General features: G+C 39.1%; 1 protein-coding gene across 4 annotated transcripts in view; it reads right to left on the minus strand.

The window, feature by feature from the left end:
- ARHGAP10 (Rho GTPase activating protein 10) overlaps positions 1–26,426 on the minus strand; it is a 323,616-nt gene that overhangs the window by 96,753 nt on the left and 200,437 nt on the right. For all 4 annotated transcript variants that reach the window (XM_058721211.1, XM_058721212.1, XM_058721210.1 and 1 more), the window contains 3 exons: positions 18,516–18,574; positions 7,207–7,312; positions 5,374–5,533 (listed from right to left, as the gene is read on the minus strand). In XM_058721211.1, coding sequence (XP_058577194.1) covers positions 5,374–5,533; positions 7,207–7,312; positions 18,516–18,574 — 325 coding nt within the window. The remainder of the gene's footprint in view (positions 1–5,373; positions 5,534–7,206; positions 7,313–18,515; positions 18,575–26,426) is intronic.

Raw genomic sequence — 26,426 nt, forward strand, 5'->3', positions numbered from 1 at the left:
CTACTAAGTCTGCAGTAGCATTATGTTTAAAAAGACCATGAACTTACATTAAAAAATACTGCTAAAAAACGCTAACTATTATCTGAGCTTCCAGAAAACTGTCATCACTGATCACAGATCACCAGAACAAATATAATGATGAAAAACCTTGAAAGATGGGGAGAATTACTAGAATGTGAAATGTGACAGAGACACAAAGTAAAATGACGCCAATGGACATGTCAACGCAAGGCTGCCACAAACCTTTGATTTGTAAAGAACACAGTATCTGTGAAGGGCAATAAAGCGAAGGGCAATAAAACAAGGCCTGCCTATAATCTGGATTAAGGTTCTATATACTATCGGGGCACTGGGGGGCTCAGTCGGTTAAGCGTCTGACTCTTGGTTTCAGCTCAGGTCATGATCTCGGGTCTTCGTGGGCTCAAGCCCCACATCGGGCTCTGTGCTGACAGCATGGAGCCTGCTTAGGATTCTCTCTCCCTCCCTCTCTGCCCCTCCCCAACTCATGCTGTCTCTGTCTCTCTCAAAATAAATAAATAAACTTTTAAAAAAATTCTATATATTATGTCAAGTGATTTGGCTGAAAGTAACATATTTCTTACTTTACATGAATTGCCAATTTAAGTATTAACATGAAATAAGATAATAAAACCACACCAATATTAATGTTTTCTTTGATGATTCTCAAAGGCTCTTCATAATCTTCCAGGGCCCTCAGGGACTTGGGGAGAGACAAGGAGGGTGTCGCATTATCAACACAAATTTCTTTTATGACACTAAAAATGTATAAAAGAGCAGAATGAGCTCTATTTCAACAAACTGTTAACTCCCAGGAGGGTTCTTTACCCACCTGTCTAACTAAGCTCCTCTAAAGAGCTCCCCACCCCAGAAATAAGAGGAAGTTAGAATTAAAAGTGATTAGCAAGCTGTATACAATTCAAGTGCCAGCAGTCCTCCCCTACTCTTTCCCATCCCTGTCCTGTCTGCTCGGACTTTTCCTCCTGTCTGTTCTTGTCCTACAGGGAAAAACACATGCAGATCTCTACTTGCTATCACCCATTCCTGAACACACACTCATTTAAACCCTTACAAGTCAACTTCGGCTCTTGCTCCCAACAGACATTTTACTCTTGGAGTAAACAGTCATACTCTCCCACAGGGACAACATCCGGCATCACTGACAATGCCCATTGACAACCCTAACACTGAACTTGCTTGGGTTTCTTCTGGTTCCTGTTTTATCACTAACAGAAAAATCTCGGTGTTTTGCTCAAAGATATTGTTCTTAATCTTCTCCTAGTGATGAGAAGCAAAGGTTTGGGGTCAAACCATCCTTAACTCGACCCAAGCATTGCCACTCACCAGCTGTGTGCCCATAAGCAAGCTAACCTCTCACCCTTCAGTTTTCTTACATGGTATAAAGGGACGTATGTGTAATAAGAATTGTGTATACATACAGGCATACTATTAGGTATATATGCAATACTTTAAATATTTTTTACTTTATATATCCATTTTAAGTGTGTATATACACACACATACACACATGTAAACACTAGGGTTACAGGAGGTAAGTACCCCAGGTAGTAGACCAAAAGCATATAACACAAACGGCGCCATGCCAATCTCTTGCCTTTTATACTTCCTTCCACTAAATTCTCTCACAAGTTGGAGCCCCACATCTCCAACTGTTTGTTACACATCCAGATGAATAAAATTCAGCACACCGTAAACTGAACTCTTGCCCCAAACCCAATTTTTTTTTCTTCTTTTTATTAATGACATCGATATTCTTCCAGCATTGGGTCCTCAGGTGTGACTTACTGACCATGATTTATGACCCATTCCTCTGAGATGGCCCACAGATCCAGACCCTGGACTGTGTCTACTGTGCCTCACAAGATGATGCCTGCCACCCTTGAACTTCCACCGTCACAACCATGTCCTCAACTACACGCCATGTGACCCCTCACCTGGTCTGTTATTACTCTACTTTCTACTCGCTAACCCTGCTGCCAGATTAAGCAGATTAACCCTGTTTCCTGAAGCAGTTTACTTGAAAGCCAGGAGAGGCCCTGGTACCCATAAAGTGAAATCCAAAAGTCCTATGGTGGCATTCCCAGCCTCCCTACACCTGGTCCAAACCTCTTTCCAATCTCATTTCATACCACTCACCTATGTTCCAACAGGAGCCACATTCCCATAACACACACCTACTCTCTGTGCTTCTCTGATTACATGATTCCCCCATACCTGAAATGTCCTCTTAAAACATACTCCACCTGTTCAAACTCTCTTCTAAAACCTATTCAAACCACCTAGTCAGGAAACGTTCCAGATTCCTCACAGTTACACACAAATCTGCCTCTGAAGTCTCAGCAACTTTCTCCGCATCTCTGTGAGAGCACTTATTCTCCACCGCATCCCGCCCTTACTGTTGGACAGACCTTTCCTTTCCCCTGCCAGACTCACTGCCCTCACTTACCCCACATCTCACATCCAACTCTGAGAAGGCACCCACCACGAACATGCCCATTAATCCATAACAAGTATACTTTGTCAAGAATGAAACTTAGGCAAACCCCATAAATTCTAAGGCAAAATCCCAACTTGAAAATCGGTGGGAATTTCACAGTACCCTTTTCCACCTGGGAAATGCAATTTTCTGGTTTGCACGGGAAGAAAGACCTTGATGATATTTTTGGCCCATGAATGCTTCTTTTGAAACAACATCTTAATGTACTGTGTGGGAAGGAAGCCAAAACATGTCGATTTAAGTTTCCTATAGAGTACATATGGGTTTTATGAAAACAGCAAAGAGGCTAGGATAAAATGTGATCTCCAAGGCAGATTAACTCAGGCCTTTTTCTAACTCCAAAATTAATCTAGTGTTTTCTTGCTTTAATTATATGCTGAAAGTTTCCTCTTCTGGTTTGGTGACTTTCCTGGTCAGAGGCAGCATTTTTCACATTCCTAGGATGGAAACATAAGTGAGGAAAAGAAAATGCCTTCCTTCTATTGTCTCTTTCCCCTCTGTCTGTTCTCCTTCATAGACACTACTTAAGTCTCTTCATTCTCTCTCATTGCCCCTCCTTTCTCCCCCCTATTATAATTCTTTCCTCCCCCAGAAGACTCTTTCTTTTTAACCCTTCTACCCTCCCTCCCTCTCTCTTTTATTTTGTTCTCAAGCATTTACTAAGAGGAACCATATCCCTCCCTCACAATGTTCAAGTCAAACACAAGATCTCTGGGTGGTACACATGGATCTGTGGCCAAGGAAGCCTCTGGCTCCCGTGGGTCCACACGTCCATATGAAGTTTTTCTGCACAGCCACCCTCTTCAGTAGAGATATCCTTCCTCAGAGCTGAGCCTGGACTTTGAGAGGAAGTCCAGCTGAGTGGGACAAAGAGCTGGCAGCGAAAGTGGACAAGGATGAAATCAGAGTGAAAAGAGGAGGAAACGGGGAAATTAAGTTCTCGGAAATAAGAACTAATCCAAGCTAACAGCTCCCCAACCCAAGCAACCCTGTACATCCAAACCTAACCCCATGCACACAGTGAAGAATCTGAAACTCAACAGCCCCCTACCCCCTTCTTGATAGGAAACTCACTGCTTCAATTCACACTGGCTGTGCATTTGCAGCATTATCTATCATAGCCCCATAAAGGCAGAGGGGAAACCTGCAAGCCTTCTACTTAGCTCTAGGAAGCTTCCTCTCTGAGAGTTGGTTCAGCTTCATCCGCTGTAACCATTATAATTGGCTCACCAGCGCCACTTAGAAATTCCTATAAGGTCCGTTAACAAGGTGGAAGCAGCACAATCTACTTCCCAGCAGAAAAATCATGAACTTACCTTCTCAGCTTCAAATAAAAGAAGAAAATAGGAAGCTGCAGCATTAAATGGAGATCCTTTTATATGAGAACAAGACCCAGAGCCAGTATTGTCACAAATAAACTGCATGAAAGTTCCCTAATTGGGAGTTCACCTAATGACAGTTGTACCACTAAGCATTGTTTCAAAGCCTGTGGGTCTAATTATTTCTTTTTCTAAAAATGATTAGTAGCCATCTTTCCTTGAGGCTGTCTGGATAGCTTCGGGCACCACAAACAAACAAACAAACAAAACAAAGCAAAACACAAACCCAAACATCTTACACCCATAAACAAGCTGCTTATGCTATACTGGGAAAGAAAATCTCTGGCTAGGTTTCACCCTTAACTCTTCAGTGGGAACCAGTATTCACGCAAGCTAGAACTGCTCTAGCAATCAGCAAATGCAGCAAGGCTCTCGCTGTGCTTTGCTCACAGAGCCTAACACCTCTGTCTCCTTCTCGCTCCTCTGCCCCCTTCAAAATTTATTGAGCTCATTCATTCATCCAAAAAATATTAACTGAACATCCAACATGTACCAGGTATTATTCTAAGTGTAAAAAAAGATCTCTGCCCTCAAGGACCTGGCAGAGAGAAACAGGTAACTATGGCAATAAACAAATTACATAACATGTTAGACACGGATAAGTGCTATAAGATACAGGTCCCCAGACAGCCTGTACCCCACATACTGGGAGCTGCTTTCCATCAGGGGCTGTAATGTTCGTCTTCACATCCTAGCACCTAATACATGCTCGGCACAGAATACAATCTCAGTTGAAAAGAACCAACAAATTAAAACAAACTTTTAATAAGCAAATGAGTAACCAAGGATTTTAACAGTTTTCAAATTCCCTATCTTAGAAGAAGTGAGGACAATTAGAAGCAAGGTCCTCATCTATAATGAGGATGAGGAAAAATTACATAAAAGTTCTTGAAAGAATCTATCGTATTTTCAAAACCCCATAGTCCCCTGATTACAGAGAAACAAGTGAGCAGATGTGTCACCAAAGAGATTATTCATTTTAAACCAGAGATTCTTAATCTGGGGTTCCCAGAATCAAGGATGCATATGAATCCCCTGAAGTTGTTAGCACAATTTGGGAGACAGGGGGAGTTTCATGTGTGTTTTTCTAGGGAGAGTCTGACACAGATTGGCAAAAATATTTTCCCTGTGTGACAGAAATAGAATTTGAGAAATCCAAGGATAGGACTCAAGGCAGCAAAAAACCTGAAGATTCCAGTATTATATTGCAGATACTCATTTGCATCTGGGTTAAATGCTTCTTCCTTAAACTACTGAGGCAACAGAAGACCAAGTAAACTTCAGATTTATGGAAAGCCATCAGAAGACACAAGCTCAGTGGGAACTTCTCAGAACCAAGCTCATCATCAGAGTAATATCATCATTTAATGGGGGAGGGAGGATCTTAGAGGACAGTTTCATCTGGTGGTAAAGCCAAAAACAGGAATTTCCTTAAGGAGAAAACAACAGAGAGTTTACCTTTTCATGGTTTTCGATTAAGATTTCCACAACGATGTTCTGAAACTTCAAATCCATGATGGCAGCAACAGTTTCTTCCTGGGGCCTCATCAAAGTTGGTCCAAACACCACTCCCAAATTTGCCACAGTCATTAAGTTCTGCTTGGAGTGATGTGAAACACTAACATAGACGTGGGGGGAAAGATAGGTCTCCAGTTAAAAGAGAGGCAATAACTGAGGAATGTACATTATTCTACAACTCTGTATTTCCTTAAAAACAAGGAGTCAAGAAGGGGTGCCTGGGTGGCTCAGTCGGTTGGGAGTCCAACTTCGGCTCAGGTCACGATCTTGCGGTCAGTGAGTTCAAGCCCCACGTCGGGCTCTGTGCTGACAGCTCAGAGCCTGGAGCCTGCTTCAGATTCTGTCTCCCTCTCTCTCTGCCCTGCCTGCACTCGCACTGTCTCTCAAAAATAATACAATACAATACAATAAAAAAAAAAAAAAAGAACAAAAACAAGGAGTCAAGAGACTCCATTTTCTTCAATGTCTCAATGTCTGAAATAACAGGATCTGACAAGACCCTAGATGATGAGGCCCCTGCCTACCTTCCTACTATTACTCTCTTTGTGACACTCTGCTCTAACCACAATGGCGTTCTTAATAAATCTATGTTTATGCTAGGCTTACGCCCCTCAAAGATCTTCCATTTACTGTTGCCCTCTACTTAGAATATCCTCTCCTTCCCCAGACATTTATACCCTTGGCTTCCAGTAATGACCAGACTGTATGGCACTCTTGCAAGAACTGGCTTCACAAGCACCCAGAACTTGAGCACCCGCATTCACCCCTTTGGCCCAATACACCGTGCAGTGAGCAACCTGGACAACTGTTCTCAGAAGCCCTGACACTTAATTCAGACCTCAATTCAAAGGTCTCATCCTCCAGATACCTTCCATGATAACCCTCTTTGTAGTCCTACACCCAATATATATCCTCTAACCCCTCACTCTATTTTGTTTTTTTTTAACCACTTATCTGAAATTATTTTGTATTTTTATTTGTAATCTGATGATGATTATTTTCCTCTTAGAAAGAAGGGACTTTATGAAAGCTGGGAATTTGTCCATCTTTGTTCATCTATGTATCCACTAGCACCTACAAAAGGCATTCAGTAAGTATATGTTGAATGAACGAATGACTATGCCAGTAGTAGGACACTTGGCAGGTCATAATATTCCCTGGCCTTCAGTTTCTTTTTATGTAAACTAAAAATAAATAATAAAATAAAAAAAAAAAAATTCTAAAACAGCATTCTTCAGCTTCCACTTACCTCTAAAATTCTATAATTATAGTGATCTAAGAATCATTTATATTTGAAGAAAGGACTAATTTTTCCACTGAATGATTAGATTTTGCTTGCTTTTTAAAGAAGGAATAAAAAATAGAATGGATCCTATGAAATTACTACCTATTACTGGATTAAACAAACTTCAAGGACATGTTCAAACTTAGAGTTAGGTAGGTGTGAAACCAGGCTAAATTCGCTGACAGACTTATAATCACATTTCCAGAATCTGTGTACAGGGAAGTGTATAATATTCTCTTCTTTTACTTCCAATCAAACCCCAAGTTGCTGGCAGTGATGTTAAGAAAATAATTATACGACTTCACGAAAGCATCGTATTTCAATGGTCTTGTCCAAGACATACACAGTGAGTCAAATGTCCAGCCTGCCTTTCCAGGCGTGGCCCCCAGTATTGTGTAGACAGCCCTACTTCCAACTGTTACAAATCCAAGAACCCTTCACAGCACCCAGAGTGAAACAGAAAAAGTTAGAAGGAAAAAGAGGCTTACTTTGTTAAGTGTTTCACCAAAATATCCAGCATTTCTTTATTTTTCTCTGGCAGTTTGTGTACCAAGAAATGTATAGCATTGACACGAGATTCTGGGCTTCCACTTTCTTTAAAAAAAAAAAAAAAAAAAAAGAGAAAAAAAAAAAAAACCCAGATTACTCAGAATCAAATACAGTCCTAAAAATCAACCATTACAAAGGTTCATCTGTTCTACATCTTTAAACAGAGAATTTAAATGTATTTTGCCACTTCTCGAGAGAAAGAGAGAGAGAGGAAAGCTATCTTTTGCCTTATTCTCCTTAGTCTCTGAGCCTCTCCTATGAGGTAATTTCCATGCGAACGCAATTAGTGCCTCTCCCTGGGGGTGATGTTTGAGAATAGAGGGCTACTCCAGCTTCTCATCCTGGCACGCTACACTTCCAGTCTGCCCGTCACTTGAAGGAGTTCAGTCACTGGCTCACTGCCCCCACAATGAAATGCAAGTAAAACATCAGCAGATAGATTCTTCCCACTTACCGGTTGCATTCTCTCTCTCCAAAAGATACACTGAAGCCCTAACCTCCAGCAGCTCAGAACATGCCTGTTTTAAAATGTGCGTGGGGTTTGTTTTCACCAGGTATGGTAAGACACACAAACATAGAAACGACTGACTTGAAGGAAGAAGTTTATACTCACACATCCCTAGAAACAGAAGGCACAGGACACCACATCGGGCTGCGCCAGGGTCAGGAGAGGGGCAGAGGGAAGAAGGGGAAAGTGTGGTCACGGGGCTTTATTGTGGTTTCCATGTGAAGGAACAGGTGAGGCAGAGTTAGAATGACTGGTTGGTTTGAATTCTTTCAGCAGGTTCTGAGGTACAGGGACTGTGCTCAGATGTCTGGTACCTGGCCCTGATTAGGGCAGGAGAATACTGACTTGGAGTGTAAGAGCCCAAAAGACAGAGTCTGGAAGAGAAAAGGGGCTCTGGTTTGGTTGGCATATGGAAAACATGCTCAGTTTCCTATCTCAAGGAATTGGTTAGCCCCAGGAGAGAAGGCTCCCCAGGATCAGTAAAGCCCCAGATGTCAAAACATCAGAATAAAGAGACATGCTTAACATAATGACCTTATTTGGGAATAAGGTCATTGCAGATGACATCAGGTCAGATCAGACAGATCATATCGGAGTAGGGTGGTGGTTTAATCTGTCTGGTGCCCTTGTAAGAAAACAAAGACACAAAGGGAAGATGGCCACATGATGGCCAAAGGGGAGAATATCATGTGACAATGGAGGCAGAGATTGGAGTGATGTGTCCACAAACCAAGAAATGCCAAGGGTTGCTGCGAACCACCATATACTGGAAGAGGCAAGGAAACAGCCTTCCCTGGACCCTTTAGAGGCTGGCCCTGTCAACGTACACCTTGAATTTGGACTTCTATTCTCTAGAATTGTGAATGAATGAATCTTATTTACTTACTTACTTACTGATTGATTGACTAACTGTTGTAAGCCATTCAGCAGCCCTAGAGAACTCACACATTCACTTTATCCCTTAGACTTTGGAATGGATTATCCACAGCTTTTATCAGCAATGTGCCCAAATTCCCTTTATTGTGTTCTTAACCAAAAATTATCAAACAAATCAATAAAATGCTTATTATAGAGAATTCCACTGGTGTTTGCAGGGATGTCAAAGAAGTGACTGGTAAAAATTCAGTGATCAGTTACTGCAGCAGAAAGGACAGTGACAGACTGCTTGGAGGTTCACGGAGAATTGAATGCAGCAGCAGAGGAAGGGTTTCAGGTAAGGGAGAACATTTGAGTTGGGTCTTGAGCATTGAAGAATTTGAGGAAAAGCAGAACTGAGGCATAAGGGGCACATTCCAGATTCTGCAAACAGTATGAGAAAATACACAGCCTATTGACAGAGAGCACTTCAACCTTATGAGAAGTCCAACACCAAACTTTGGTTTATAAAAGCAAATTTGAAGAATCCATCTTCCTGTTGGTTCTAAAGTAGTCACTGTGAGTAAGGCTGGGAAAAGAGACGAACAGAGTTAAATTTGGGGAAGATATACCTGACATTTTTTGAAAGATGGATTGGAATGGGGTAAAAAAAAGCAAATTAGGAGGAAAATGCCTGAGCAAGAAGTGATGAGGCAGGAAGGGGGACGGGAAGTAGAATTACAAGGAAGGAAGTAGAGCGAAGAAGCACAGCCTGCAAGCAGGATTTAGAATTGCTTCTTCCACCTGACAAAAAGTGGCCATGAGCAAGGTACCTAACCTCTCTGGGCCTCAGTTCCTCCTCTGCAAAATGAAGTTAACAATACTAACTCAAAAAGCCATTATAGGATTCAGTGACGTAACACCTGCAAAGCACAAAACTCCACAGGAACAAACAGGCACCATCGTCTCTACTGTTGTTTGTATTACTCTTACTGCGTGAGAGCTACTACGGAAGGGGCAGAATGACAGCATCTAGCCTCAGACTGGCTGCAGATCAAAGGAAGAAGGCAAAGATGACCACTGTTTCACGCCTGGGTCATGTGATAGTATGGTCAGTCCCACTGACAGACAGGAGCAGAGGAGACGTCGTCGGTTTGAGGGGAAAGATGATGGTTGGGAGTGAAGGAGGAAGGGATGTTCAAGGGCCTGGTATCTAACTGGGAGCTGGGAATGGTAGGAGGTGTTAGAGTTAAAGGTAGCAGTGTTCTTCAGAGGGAGTGGCCTCCAGCACTCGGCCAAGGCTGCCCAACCACTCCAGAAAGCTAAGAGGGCCCTGCTGGGAAAACATCTCCAGAGGGGTGCACAGGAGATGCCAACCGGGGGCTAAGCAAAGCACAGAAGGAAGAAGAAGAGGAAGGACCAGGAGGTTCACTGTCATTAGAAACTGAAGTGAGAAGAAACGTGCAAGGCCTGGGTAGCCAGTGGTATCAATAGTTAACAAGGGACTAGGGAACAGACAGACCAGGAGGAGCCCAGACACCCACCTCTAAGTTTGCCAGTCGGGATCCCCTCTTTAGTAACACAAGAAGGCTAAAACATGGGTGGCTGGAGGGGACAGAGAAAGCAGAATTTCAGACCACTTGTTCAGAAAACCAAGAAATGGAAGGGAAAGGGGAAGAAAGGTAAAGCAGATCAAGAAACAGGAATTTTTATTGAGATATAACTGACATGTAACATTATGTTAGTTCCAGTTATACAACATGATTTGATATTTGTATATAATCCTAGATATCACCACAATATATCTAGTTAATATCCATTACCACACAGTTATAAATCTTTTTATGATAAGAACTTTCAAGATTTACTCTCTTAGCAACTTTCAAATATGCAGTATAGTATTATTAACTGTAGTCACCATGCTTTATCCCCATGATTTATTTTATAACTGAAGTTTGTTCCTTTTATAACTGATGTTTGTTTCCTTTCAACTCCTTTAACCCATTTTGCCCACTCCCCAGACCCCAGCAACCACCAATCTGTTCTCTGTATCTATTAATTTGCTTGTTTTTGTCTTTTCTAAGATTCCTCATATAAGTGAGATAATATGGTTTTTGTCTTTGCCTGATTTAGGGAATTTGCTTCTTCAAAATGATAATGGTTTTACTCGTTGCTTCTTGTAAAAACTAAATATTGGCTCTGTTAAAATGTCAGAAAATGTAAATAAAAGAACTTAGTAAAAAAAAAATCACTAATAATTTGAAATGCATATAGTTGAGAAAGAATTTGCAATCAGACTATGGAGAACTATCAATCAGTCAGAAAAGAAAGAGACAACCCAAAGAAAAATAAGCAAAAGACTGGAGGAGGAATTTCACGAAAGACATTAGCCAATAAACCAATAAAAATATGAAAAAGTGCTAAACCTCATTATTTATCAGGGAAATAAAAATAAAACCACAATGAGCTACTACTTCTCACCACCAGAATGGCTCTAAATGAATAAAATACTAAGCTCTGGCAAGTAACTGGACCTGTCATACTCTAACTACATGGGAACAATGAAATGGCACAATCACTTTGGAGAACTCTTTGGCTATGCCCCCTGAAGTTGAACACACACATTCCAACCCACAGCCCAAAAATTCTACGCAAAACCAGGAGAAATGCACATAAATTTTCACTGAAAGACACACATTAGAATGCTCATAGCAGTAACACTCTTGTTAACCCCCAAAGTGAAACCACTCAAGTCTCCATCAACTCCACAATAAATGCATTGTGGTTATGTTCATACAATGGAAACCGGTACCACAAGGAGAGTGAATGAACTGTTGATTCACCCCACATGGATAAAATGTCACAAGATGAGCAAGAGAAGCTGAATGCAAAAGAAGAGATTCCCATTTACACACAGTCAAATGCAGCAATCCTAACCTATGGAACTATGGTATCAAAAGTCAGGGGCTGGGGTGCCTGGGTGGCTCAGTCGGTTAAGCATCCGACTTCGGCTCAGGTCATGATCTCACAGTCTGTGAGCCCGAGCCCTACATTGGGCTCTGTGCTGACAGCTCGGAGCCTGGAGTCTGCTTCAGATTCTGTGTCTCCCTCTCTCTGACCCTCCCCCGTTCATACTCTTTCTCTGTCTCAAAAATAAAAAAAAACATTAAATAAAAATTTTTTAGTAAAAAAAAAAAAAAGTCAGGGGAGTGCTTACATGCCATAGTGACTGTGTGAGTATTAGGAAGAGCTTCTGGAACTATGAAATGTCTTACTTCTTAATCCAGGGCTGATAACATGGCTACCATTAATTTGTGTAAAAAAAAAAAAAAAATCATTAAGCTATATATTTATTATTCATGTATATTTCTATTATGTTTCAACAAAAAGTTCACTTATATTAAGCTACTCATAATAAATGTCATCCTTCCCAACTTAGGCTGACAAATTTTAGGTTTATACCTTTCATAATTTTGTTTTTGTAACAAAACGTGCAAACAGCCTATTTCATTTAAAATACCATGGACATCTCTCCATGTCATTAAAAGGAACACAACACCATCAAATTCTATGAACACAGGAGTTGCTTCCAGTGATTGTAAAGGTAAGCCTGTGCCAGTTTATACTTCCAACAGTAATATTTTAGAGTGAGGAATGAGATTTCACAGCACAGGACACAGTTATTGCTAAAGACAAAGGAAGCAAAAGGCTAAGAAATGAAAAGGCACCTGATAAAGTAGAAAATAATCAAATCATATTACATAATAAAAACTCTTAGATACAGACTAAGTTTGTCACTGAAAACAAAAGTATAACTATCTAAAGACTTGGGTAAGAAGTATCACTCAGTCTTGAAAAAGGATGAGCTCATGTCATGTGCAACAACATGGATGGACCTAGAGGGGTGAACAAATCAGAGTAAAACAAATACCATATGATTTCACTTAACTGTATAATCTAAAAAACAAAAACAAATGAACAAACAAAAGATACAGAAACAGACTCATAAGCAAAGAGAACAAACAGGTGGTTTCCAGAGGGTGAGGGGGTGGGGTGGGAGATGCGCAAAACGGGTGAAGGGAAGTGGGAAGTACAGGCTTCCGGTTATGGAATGAATAGGTCACAGGGATGAAAGGCACAGCATAGGAGAAACAGTCAATGGTATTGTAATAACATTGCATGATGACAGATGGTAGCTCCATTTGTGATGAATATAGCATAATGAAGAGACTTGCTGAATTCCTGTTATATAATTGAAACTAACATCACATTGTGTGCTAACTATACTTCAAAAAAAACCCCACAAATTAGGTGATTAATTACAATCAAGTTTCTTATCTAGACTTAAAACCAAGGTAATGCCTTATCAAATCAAAGCTGGAGAAAGATGAAATGAATTTTTAAAAAATAACATTTTCCTGGGGCACCTGGGTAGCTCAGTTGGTTAAGCATCAGACTCTTGATTGCCAGTCAGGTCATGATCTCATGGTTCATGGGTTCGAGCGCACACTGGGTTCTGCGCTGACAGCACAGAGCCTACTTGGGATTCTCTCTCTCCCTCTTTCTCTGCCTCTCTCTCAAAATAAATAAGCTATAAATGGATGAATGAATGGATGAATGAATGAATGAATGAATGTAGGGGGAAAAAATTAAAGTTGGGACTCTGAAAAATAGTAAAAATATTCCAAAGGAATAAAAGGATAACCGCCAACAGTAAAAATTTTATACATTCAAAACTGAAAATTTTCTAAAACTTTGCACTAAAAAAGCTACTTACTTCTAACTCATGTTGTCTATCGTGTCATTAATAATCTTTTTTTCCCAAAGAAAATCTAATGTTAATATTTGGGGATTTACTACTTATTCAGAAACACAAGCTACAGAAATCATTTCCCACCCTCTCAGGAAAAGGTTCTTCATTTCTAAAAATAGTAGAATTGGTTTTGAAATTAGAGTTAGAGCCTTCCACTTCCTTCTTTGAGTGCCCCTCCCACATCCATCTCATTTGAAATCACACACACTTTTTTCAAGTATGCTTTTTTCCTCTTTCAAAAAGAAGAATATTTGGAAGTAAGGCTTTTAAAGAAAATTTCTTTTTTCTCAAAACATTGCTTCATTTTGACATTAATCAGAAGTCTCTACTAAATAGGCATTTCATTTCCAAGTGGCTACAACCTAATAATAACTAAGGTACTCAAGAAAAGCTTTCTAAATGATAAATTATATAATTAGATAAATTATCTTCAGTTGTTTATGCTCTATGCATTTCATTATGTTTTAACTTATATAAACTATATAATGAAGAGCATACCATTTTAAAAATCTAGAATACTGAATTAATCATAATACCAAATTCCTAACATATGCCAGGAAATTAGTTTACTGTAATAGCAAAAGCATTTTTTACAATTGTGAGGCTAGAAATCAGCATCCACAACACTTAAGGTCTATGTGCTTAGGATGCTGTGCCAACAAAAGAGACTGAAAAAGACAGGATCACAGCTTACTGGAGCTTATCAAAGCTACCCAGGCAGATAAATGTTAAATTATTTCAATATTTAAATGTCATAAGTCAACAGTACTGTAATTTTAGGAAAACATTAGCAGTAAATATGCAAACACTTCCCCAGGTGCCTCACTCAACAGACATCAAGTATTCCAGTTCTTCTGTGGGAGACCCTATCCACTGAGAAATGAATATATCAGGCTAAAATAGCTGAATGTCATTAGGCATTCAATTCCTTTAATGTCCAGGTTTCAAGTCTTTCCCAACCAAGACCACAAGATTTTCCTGCTTCCTATGCAAGTTTATCAACAAGAATAGAACATTCCAGTTAGGCATATACCAGTGTCCTGGATCCCGTAATAGTTATATTTTTCATCATAAATGACTTAAGAACTTTGTGATTATGATTGTGCTTCCCAAGTAATCTGACTACAGAAAGAAAATATATAGAACATAGCAAGACAAGTGTTCTTGTTCGGGGGTAAATATTTTTGTGTGATGCCATATTAGGCATCCAAGCTACAGCTGTCATTCTCAAACTAAGCTTAACATGAGTCCAATCCAGAATGGGTCCAATTTTTATCAATATGATATAGCAAGGACTCTGAGCCTGGAAGGCTAACACATAGACCATGGACTGCAACCTTCTCAGAGGTAAGAAATGCCATAGAGTTAACACCTTCCGGTAGACACCCCAGCCTTCCCCAGGTGGGCACATCTTTTGCATTCCTGCACAGACCAAGTAAACTGTGTTTTCATCTTACGAATTTCTATACTAAAAGCTTATTACATTTTCTCAAAGATAGATGTTGTGAAGTAATAAGAAGTATATATATTAGTCTCTGTTTCTGATTCTTGACATAGAGCTTCTGAAAGCCTTGTGAATATGAGTGCTCAGAGGATCTTCCGTTCTAATATTTAGTCTTTGATGCTAGTTCCTGACACAAAACTCCTACAACCCCCGTAATTTCTTAAGTGATAGGAATATCTGACACTGAGCTCCTATGTCCCTTGGAATTTCCTGGGTGCTATGATCATCTTTTGTTCTAATGAGGTGACTTTTGGTGGGCTCCTAGATGGGGGCTGGTAATCAGAAAGACCAAGCTATAACATGAAGCTCAGAATGTTCAGCCCCACCTCCCATTCTCCAGAGAGGGACAAGAGGCTGGAAGTGGAGTTCACAATCCATCATGCCTACATGATGATGCCTCCATAAAAACAGTAGAGTCTGGAGAGCTTCAGAATGGGTGAACACATGTACATGCCCAGAGGGTGGAGCACCCCAACTTCTCAGGGACAGAAGTTTCTGCACTCAGGACACTTCTGGATCTCATCCTATGTATCTCTTCACCTGGCTTTTCATCATATCCTCTAGCATATCTTTCATTATATAATAAGCTAGAAAATATAAGTTTGTGTTTCCCTGAGTTCCGTGAGCCATTCTAAGAAATTATCATACCAAAGGTGGAGGTTGTGAAACTCTGATTTCTAGTCAGTCAGAAGTCCCGTGGATAACCCGGGAGTTGTGACTGGTGTCTGAAGTGGGGCAGTCTTGAGCCCTGACCCTGGGGGATCTGACACTACCTCCAAGTAGACAGAATCCAAACTGAATTGTAGGATGCTCAGCTGATATCACAGAAGTGGTTGGCATGGGGAAAATATCCCACACAGTTGGTGACCAGAAAGTCAGAAGTGAAGTATTGCATGCACAAGTAAAAGCGAAACAAAGGAGTGGTTTCCCTAGACCGATAAACTCTAGTTCCTTTCAGCAATTTCAGTTAATTCTCTCAGCTGAGAGGGTTTAGTTAACTCTCAATTTTCTCTAAAAAAGAAAAAAAGAAAAAAGAACAAGAAAAATTAATTTCCTAAGGCATCCAACACTGAACAGTATTTTTTTAAGAATGAAGAACAAAAACTGTTTGTCTTTTGTGGTGACAAAAATCAAATGAAATTCCTATTCGTATCACGCACTCCAGAAATTAACCCATAGGTTCTGAACAGAAGTCTACAGAAAAAAAAAAAAAAAAAAAAAAAAACCTGAGAGGGAGAAAATAAAGGGACCGAGGAGAAACCTTCAGAATTCTCAGCAGGGAGGGCAGAAGAGACCATCTCAACAGCACAGAACAGATGGAAACCACCGCACATGACTGGAAGGAATCAAAAATTAGTTTCTGTGCTGGTGTGAGAGGCGGTAACAAAGACTGGCAATGCTTGGTAATTTTAGCAGTCAGCTCTGCTAACAGACACTTTCGCACATCAAGGTAATCTCTGCCGTTGTCAATAGAAAATGATAACTTGACCGCAATCCCCATTTTCCAACAATATTCAGAAGAGGAGACTAATTTTGGCCACCTGACTTCTGTAACGGTTTCATGCAATACTTCAAAGTAGATGTGAGGAAGATTAGAGAATTTGCTCGCACACTCCTTCCTAAACGAGGCACTGTGAGTAGAGAGAGGGGCACTCACAGAGATTCAAATAACAAATTAAAGTCTACACTGGGAATGTTGGATACACCCATTGACACATGTACTTCTTCTCATTAAATAAGGTAACTACAGGTCCCGTTCCACCTGCAATTCCACTTGGGTGAAAATACATGCCAATAATTACAGCAGCTACAGTATTTCTTTGAAACAGGCCTGTTATTCAAATCATTGTCAAGACTCTCTTACAGCATCCCCAGAAAGTCAGGAGGCAAAACACAAGGTACAGGTCTAGTAGGGGACGATACAGTTTATATTTATGCAATCTCTTCTACCACATTGTTCAAGCACAGTCTCGACAAACTCTTTAAACTCATTTCCTACCACCATAGACTTCATTACCACTCCTAAGTCCCCGCCTCTTAGGAAGACTTCATCTGGCAAACAACATTGACATTAGAATTTCAAACACACTGGCTTCAATTATAAGGCGTGATAATCATAATGACACTAACTTGTGGTAATTTAAAACCTTTTCCATAATCACTTTATCTTTCTCCAATTCTCAAAGGAGTCTAGATTAAAACTGGCACTCTTCTGCTTTTTCCAGTCTCTAAGGCGAACAACATGAAACAATTGTCCTTCAACTAGAGTTTAATTTCTCTTTCCCCAGTTTGCCAAAAATGCCACAGGGAAGAAATCAAAACAACTAAGTCTTTGCTTGAGTTTTTGCCAAGAAAATTTTCCCCCACTTCCTTGATCATACAAATTCTCTTAAAAAAAAAAAAAAAAAATCCTCTTCCACGTAAAAACAAAAGTGAGTAGAACCACATTTTTGCCTTTTCCGAAGGCCTATTTTATATGTACAGTCTAGCTGGGCCTACACATTGCTTCCTTCTGTAACACACTAGGAACCTTTACACTGGCTGGACCAAAGACCTCACAAGAAGATAACATTTAAAGCAATGTTCGGGCAGCAGTAACATAGGACCCAAAGGGATTACTCTGAATTTTTCAACAGATTAAACTATGGAATACATCCAAGGGGTGGGGGGTGGGGGGGGGGTGGGGGGGGAGGAAATGAAAATACGATTATAGCTACTGTCAGTGCACCTGTGAAAACCAATACTGCAGGTTTTAGCCAGTGGAGCTTGGGTTTTGAATTTTAAATAAAGATCCCTATAATCTGGCAAGTTACTTAACGTGTCTCAACCTTCATCTCCTTAACTATTAAATACCTAGCACCAATGTATTTCAGAAGACTTTGATGATTGAACACCACGTGTCAAACACAAAAACTGAAGTGTATGAATAATAGAGACAAAACAAGACAGCTTCAAATGATTATGACTCACGAAAAATTTAATCACAAATTAAAATTCTACCGACTATAGGCCTTTTTTATTTAACATTTTATCACATATAATTCACTCTCTATCAGATACTGTGTGGGCTTCTGGCATTATCTCATAATACTCCTTCTGCCTGTAATTTCCATCTAAATATCTTTCTATATGAAGCCATTTCCAACCTGCTAATCTCTCCAAATCTGCTAATCTTCCCCAACCTTCTGCAAGTTAAATACTTGTGTGTTCCCATAACGCTTTGTTCATGCCATTACTATATGTTTTATGGGACAGTGAGAGGTGCGTGTGCCCAAATACTTGCTAAAGAATTGACTCCTGAGGGCAGAAATCCTTTCACGGTTCCATGTACCCAGTATCTACCAGTGACTAGCACACAGTAGGCAATAAATAAATGTGAATGAATGAATGAATATATTACTTGTCCCTCTTTTTCACCCTCTAAAAGAACAAACCAAGCATCTTCTGAAGTGATTTCTATTTTTAACACAGATTACAAGAACACGAAGTTAGATTTTTCACATGGGAATTTTAGTTTAAACACACTGTCAACCATCCAACTGTCTCTGCACCTCTACATCATACTTACTGGCTGGAACAATGAAATCTCCGTGTAACTCATAGGTCATAAGAGGCTCTGGAAGACTCCTGTATGAAAAGGACAGCTCAGAATTACCAAACAGGTCACTATACTCTTTGTGTTCATTTTTCATAAAAGGTTATAAGTATGATATGCATTTATCATTTACTGTGTAAAACTTCCCTAGGAAACATTTTTACATATCAAAAAGATACATAAATCCAATGGATTACCTTATAAAGCACTATTTGCATCAGGTACTACCAAAGCTTAAGCAGCCACAAATCCCTATCAGATCTAAGCACATAATATTTCATATTTAATCTTGGAAAGTACCTTTATAAATATCTGATTTTTTACATAAAACTTCCTTCCACATATTAGCTTATTTAGAGACAAACATTCAATGCAACCAAATGTAAGCATAAAATTCTGAAAATCATCTCTAGAATATTAACTGAAGACGTTACAAAATATGTTAAAAAGTTTAAACAAATATCATAACCTCTCCTCTTACATATCTCTAGTATAGAAACAGGATATCCACTTTTGGCTTACGCATATGAAACAATAAAAGATATGATGTAAAATACATGACAACTTGAAAATTACACATATAATTTTAATTTTCTACCAAGCAGATTACACAAATGGTAGTATATTTTATCCTGTGGTCAACAGAATGCTAGCTACAGTTCACTCAACTTTTATACATTATCTTAAATTTTAGAAGACCAGATCTCTGCACTCTATAAAAACACTTCAAGAACACTAAGACAAGTATCAATCTGCACAGTCTTTCTGGAGGGCAATCTGGCAAGATATTAAAAATCTTTAAAAGGTTTAAATCGTGTAACCCGGAAATTCCTCTTCAAATGCTCAAGAAAAAAAAAAAAATCAAAGACACATGCACACACACACAAATTTAAGACATTGACAAAAGATAAGGAAAATCTAGGGATAAAGGAGTTCCTTTCATAGTTATAAAAAAGACAATTAACAAGACAACAATCCTAAATGTTAACAAATCTAATAACAGGAGCTTCCAAATACATGAAGCAAAAACTGAACTATTAGGAGAAATAGACAAATCCACAACTATGGCAAGAGATTTAAATACCTCTCTGTTTTAATAAGTGATAAGACGGGGCGCCTGGGTGGCTCAGTCGGTTAAGCGGCCGACTTCGGCTCAGGTCATGATCTCACGGTCCGTGAGTTCGAGCCCCGCGTCGGGCTCTGTGCTGACAGCTCAGAGCCTGGAGCCTGTTTCAGATTCTGTGTCTCCCTCTCTCTGACCCTCCCCCGTTCATGCTCTGTCTCTCTCTGTCTCAAAAATAAATAAACGTTAAAAAAATTTTTTTAAATAAGTGATAAGACAAGTAGACCAAAAAAATCAGTTAGCTTTATTCACATCTTCTGTATCCTATCAACCAATTTTATCCAATTGATATGTCCTTCACCTAAGTGCTAGTCCATCCAAAAGCAGCAGTAAACACATTCTTTCCCAGCACACATGGAACATTTATCAAGATAAACCATATTTTAGGCCATCAAACAAATCTTTCTTAGTAAATTTAAAAGGTTCAATTTACACCAGCTATTTCTCTGATTACAATAAAAAATGAATTAAAAACCAGTAACAGAAAGATATCTGGAAAACCCAAAAGATAGGGAAACTAGAAAGTATTTTGAGCAAAATGAAAATATAACATATCAGAATTTAAGGGACGTTATTAGTAAAGCAGTATTTAGGGGTAAATTTATATCATTCAACACCTATATAAACAGAAAGATCTTAAACCAATGACTTCACTTTCCATCTTAGAGAGCTAGAAAAAAAAAAACAAAAAAACAAAACAAAAGAGTAAATTAAACCCCAAATAAGCAAAAGAACAGAAAAAATATACAGATCAGAGCAGAAATCAACAAAAAGATAACAAGAAAAATAGAAAACATACATGAATCCAAAAGCAGTTCTTTGAGGTAATCAATGAAAATAATAAATCTAGGCAGAGTAATTAGGAAATAAAGGAAAAAGCACAAATTACTAATGCCAGGAATGACAGAATGGTAGAGATAATTGTAAAACCACTGTAGGCTCTCAAGGTATTTAAAAGAAAAAAAGGGAATAGCATGAACAATTTTATGCCCACAAATTCAGTAATTTAGATGAAAGAATAAATATCTTGAGAGACACAAACTACCAAAGCTCACTCCAGAAGAAACAGGTAACACATCTACTGAAGAAACTGAATTTGTAGTTAAAAATCTTGCCAATAAGAAAACCCCAGGCCTAGATGACTTCACTGGTGAATTCTACCAAAGAAGTAATAATACCAATCCTATGCAAATTCTATGCAAATTCCAGAAAATGTAAGAAGGAATACTTTCTTACTCATTCTTTCATGTCCCCACCCTAGTACCAAAATTAGAGACATTACAAGAAAGCAACAGACCTTAATACTTATGAATATAGATGCAACTATTCTAAATAGAATCAGCAAAGTTCAAATTCAACAAGATACATAAAAGGATAATACATCATGACCAAGTTGGGTTTACGGCACAAATGCAATACTGCCTTAATATTAAAACAAAAATCAATGCAATTTGCCACACTAGCAAACTAAAATAAAAAAAACTGTATGATCATCTAAATAGATAATTCAGGGGAAAAAAGAGCGCTTTTCCCACAAATGGTATTAGAATAACTGGGCATTCATATTCAAAAGTGAATTTGGATCCATATATCGTATCTTACATAAAAATTAACTCAAAAAATCACAAATCTAAGTGTAAAACCTAAAACTATGAAACTTCTAGAAGAAAATAGAAAAGAAAACCTTGGTGACTTTGGATTAGGCAAAGATTTCTTGACCCATCACCAAAAGTACAGTTCATACAAAGAAAAACTGATAAACTGCACCACATTAAAATTGACTGCCCTTTGGAACACACTATTAAGAGAATGAAAAGACAAGCCACTGACTGAAGAAACATTTGCAAAACACATATCTGAGAAAGGACTTGTACCCAAAATACATTAAAAAACTATCAAAACAGGGGCGCCTGGGTGGCGCAGTCGGTTAAGCGTCCGACTTCAGCCAGGTCACGATCTCGCGGTCCGTGAGTTCGAGCCCCGCGTCAGGCTCTGGGCCGATGGCTCGGAGCCTGGAGCCTGTTTCCGATTCTGTGTCTCCCTCTCTCTCTGCCCCTCCCCCGTTCATGCTCTGTCTCTCTCTGTCCCAAAAATAAAAATAAAAAATGTTGAAAAAAAAAAAAAAATTAAAAAACTATCAAAACAGAGCAAATGAACAAATAACTCCATTTTTTTTTTATTGCATGAAAGACACAGACACTTCACCCAAGAAGATACAGAGAATGCAAATACACACGTAGAAAAGCTCAGTCATAATGGAAATGAAAAACAAAAGTACATGAGAGGGGTGCCTGGGTGGCTCAGTCAGTTAAGCATCTGACTCTTGATTTCGGCTGAGGTCACGATCTCATGGTTCCTGACATGGGCTCTGCATCAGGCTCAGCACTGATAGTGCGGAGACTGCTTGGAATTCTCTCTCTGCCCCTCCCCCACTCATGTTCCCTCTCTCTCTGAAAATAAACAAACATTAAAAAAAGTACATGAGCTACCACTATACAGCTATTACAATGGCTAAAATGAAGAAGACTGACCATATCAAGAGTTAGCAAGGGTGTAAAGGAAATGGAACTCTTATACAACCACTCTGGAAAAACACAGTTCGTCAGTTTCCCAAACTGTTAAACATATATCCAACATACAATCTAGATAGACATTCCACTCCTAGGCTTGAACCAAGAGAAATATAAGTCTGCTCAAAGATTTATACAGAAAGGTTTTTGGTAGCTTTATTTGTAATAGCCAGAAGCTACAAACAACCCAAATATTCATCAGCAAGAGAATGAACCATAAAAATCTGTGGTGTATCCATACAATGGAACACTAGCAACAAGAAGGAATGAACTACTGGACTTGCCACAACACAAATGCATCTCTAATTGTGCTGAATAAAAGAACCTAGATTTTTTTTTTAAAGATGTATTTTTATTCCATTTATATGAAATTATAAAAAATGCAAATTAATAATGTCCAGTGAAAGAAAGCAGGGCAGTGGTAACCTAGGAATGAGGGAGTGAAAGGGAAAGGTGGGAGAGATAGATTCCGAAGGTGCATGAGGAAACTTTGGGGGCTAGTGGTTAGGATCAGTATCCTGATTATCTCGACTGCTTTACAGGCATAAACACATGTCAAACTTATCAAAAGGTACACTATAAAAATGTTCTGTTCATTATATGTCAACTTCACTTGAATAAAGTGGTTTATAAAGCAAATAAAACAGATGCAAAAACATATTTACAGGTTATATTCCCTACACACCACTTAGGAAACATATGCACACACACACATAACTGTAGGCACATTAACTAAAACTTAAAGCCCTAGTGAGGAAAAGCTGTTTCTTATTTCCCCTCTCCCTCCCCTTCATCTCCTACGCTCTCATTTAAAGAAGAAAAATAAAAGCAATTATACCACAGCCTCAATAAAAAGAAGTAAACCTTTAGGTTTTTTTGTTTCAAAATATGGACAAGTAAAAAATGGCAAGGAAGGAAAATGATGGCTTGGCACAGAAGGAAAGCTAAATGGTACTGGGAAGAAAATGGGGGAGGGGGGAGAGAACATTTGGAAAAGCACGGACAGCATTGCTTTTCCGATAAAAATGAACTTGTACCTAGGTATCTTCGACGAGCTACTTCTACCATTGCCAAATGTCTGCTAGTCAATACAGCATAAATAGTAAGAATTAAATATTGTTGAAGTTCGGGAAGCAGTAATAAAAATGACACGTTCCCCACACAAAATGTATTATACTGAGTCACTGTATCTCTCAACTTGCCATCCAACATGTTTTGAGCTACCTCTCTTTGCCACCCCTTGGGATCTAAGAACATAAATCATAATATTTATCTAAGCAGGCATTTTCTTCCCCAAAACTTCCATTCTAGTTTCCAGGCTTTAAAAGTTCCCTCTGGGTAAAATCAGTTTACTAAGAACCTCACAAAATAGTTCAATCTGTCCCCTCACAATGGGAACCCATTGTAATGAACACGTTGCTGAAAATCTAAATTGTGGTCTGAAAAGATAGGAACTCATTCAGAGAGCTGGTATTCAGCCCTCTAACACACTCAAGTAAAGAATTTTTGCCTCAAGTCAATACAAGCAAAAGGGAGATGCCATACATGTATGTGCTGCACATCTTTATCTCTCTCCTAGTGTTTGAGGGGTTTGGCTATTTCCCTTCTTCCACCTCCAGCCTCCCATCCAATATGATGGCTGGGTTATTTGCGTAGAGAAGAATTCAAGAGCAATAGCTTTTGTGGTGAGAAAAGCTATATTCGACTTGTGCTATGGCGCCTTCAGTGACAAAGCTGGGATTCCAACCCACGCAGGCTGGCTCCAACCATGCTCTTGACCATCACGCTGTTATTACCTCTTGTACTGAAAGAAATGCACATGCTCAGGCCATAAGCAGATAGCCAAAATACAAACTCTGTTTTCTCCCATTTGGTGCACCACCAGAGAAAAAGTATTACTTAAATCCTAATTACTGCATTTTTAGTTGCTAAAAATAACACAGGGGAAAGAACAGCAACCTAAGTTTCAAAATCTCCCAAGGCATCTGCCATTTTATGATAATCACTTTATCACATTCAGGCAGACTGTGTATATTGTTAGGAGTGAAGTTATATAATAATAGCATCTCATAATGTTGTTCTCTAGGCAATGTTTGCTTAAAAGCAGAATTCAAAAGGATAAAGCAACGCAAAGAGAGAAAAAGGCAGAAAAAGCAACACAAGACCAAGAGCGATAAGGGACTAGCTTCAGTAAGTATCAAGAACCAAAAAGAAATTTTACTTACGGTACTCAATAAAAAGATCCTCTAAGTTTATTAAACGACTTATCCCACAAGGAAAAAAAAAGAACTGGTGTGGAACAGAGAGAAAAAAACATGCAATTTATTACAAAAGAACTGGATTTTTGCCCTTAGTTTCCACACCAATAACTGAGTCACCTTGGTTAATCCCTTTAACTCTAGTAGCCATGATTTTACCAAACAGTAAAATGGGTTTAAAGCTCCCTCCTGGAGCGGCAGCATCCTTTGCACATCAAGTTAACATATGCAACTCATTGTATTTTTATATCCCTCTCCCTCTCCATCTATTAACATGCTTTCTCAATCTCAGCACTATTGCTGTTTTGTACATACGGGAGCAAGGGTGGGTTGTCTCCTGCACTGTAGGATGTTTAGCAGCCCATCACTGGCCTCCATCCATTACATGCCAGTAGCACCCCCTTTCCAGCAATCATGACTACCAAGAATATTTCCAGACATTGCCAAGTATCTCCTGGGGGATGCAAAATTTCCCCAGTCAGGAAGCACTGCCTCTGAGTGACAGGTACAGCTCTAGATGCTGGGGACACTGCAATGAACAAGACACATACGGTGCCTATCCTCAGGAAGCTTACATTCTAATCCCAAGGTGGGAGCTAAGGAGATTAATTTTGTCCATAATTCTCATCCAAACCAGTTAGTCACCATCGGTGGCAGACAGGAAGACAGCCATAAGCACATAGGTTTAGCCTTAATTTTATCCCTTTATCAATTAGGGATATTAAGTGCAATTATGTACTTAATACTTTAAGGGAAAAAACTTAAACAGTGGTTAAAAATATCTTGTCGAAATAAAACACTAAAAAATAGGTAATACACATCTGAACCCACTGATAAATTTTAATTGCATTAAAAAGTGGGACAACCAGATAACACAGGCCTCCTGATATAATACAGGAAAAATATGCCACCACTATACTGTATTCTTGCAATAAATCATTTTTTTTTATAAAAACCTAACCTGGATCTAATAAAGCCTATAGATTTAACTGTTAGTTTACAGGAAATATGATGGCTAGAGAAACATGTTAAACGACACCATGACACAACCTGCCCTAAGATGTAGAAAATTCTATTTAAAAGTGACCCAGGTTCATAAGCAAACAAACAAGAAAACGCTGAGGAAGAAAGCTGTGCAGAGGAAGGAGACTATGCAGATTAAAAGTGACTTAAAACACATCAATCAAATGAAATGTGTTGACATTTCTCAAACCCTGTCGGAATTTAAGTAAATATAAAAAGACCTTTCAGAAAAAAAATCAGTGAAAATTCAAACATGGACTGAGTATTAGATGGTATTAATTTTATTGGGTATGGTAACTTTTTTTGCCTTTCTACACTCTTTTTTTAAGTCCTTATCTTTTTCTAAGTATATACTTCAATATTTAGGGGGGAAGCAATAGGGTGGTTTAGAAAATCTTTTAAATAGTATCCAAAAAAAGTAGCAGGTAGGGAGACTGAAGAAACAAGAAGGGTAGAGTGTTGGTAACTTCAGAAGCAGGATAATGGAGCCATGAGGATTCAGTATACTTAACTGTCTGTGGTTGCACAGACTTGGAATTTTTCAAATAGATGAACTACACGACATATAAATTACATAGTAACATTTCATTCTATGTGCTCATTCATACCCAAATACTATCTACCTGAAACACGATCCTATGTGTTGGTTAAAAAGAAACGATACTAGGGGAGCAAAGCCATTTGCTATTAAAATCCCCAACAGAACTGCAGCATAAGAATTACAGTCGTGGGTCGGGGCACCTGGGTGGCTCAGTCGGTTGGGCAACCGACTTCAGCTCAGGTCATGATCTCACAGCTCCTCAGTTCGAGCCCCGCATCAGGCTCTGTGCTGACAGCTCAGAGCCTGGAGCCTGCTTCGGATTCTGTATCTCCCTCTTTCCCTCCCCTGCTCACACACTGTCTCTATCTC

Source organism: Neofelis nebulosa, chromosome 3 (assembly GCF_028018385.1).
Source record: "Neofelis nebulosa isolate mNeoNeb1 chromosome 3, mNeoNeb1.pri, whole genome shotgun sequence".
Lineage (NCBI taxonomy): Eukaryota > Metazoa > Chordata > Mammalia > Carnivora > Felidae > Neofelis > Neofelis nebulosa.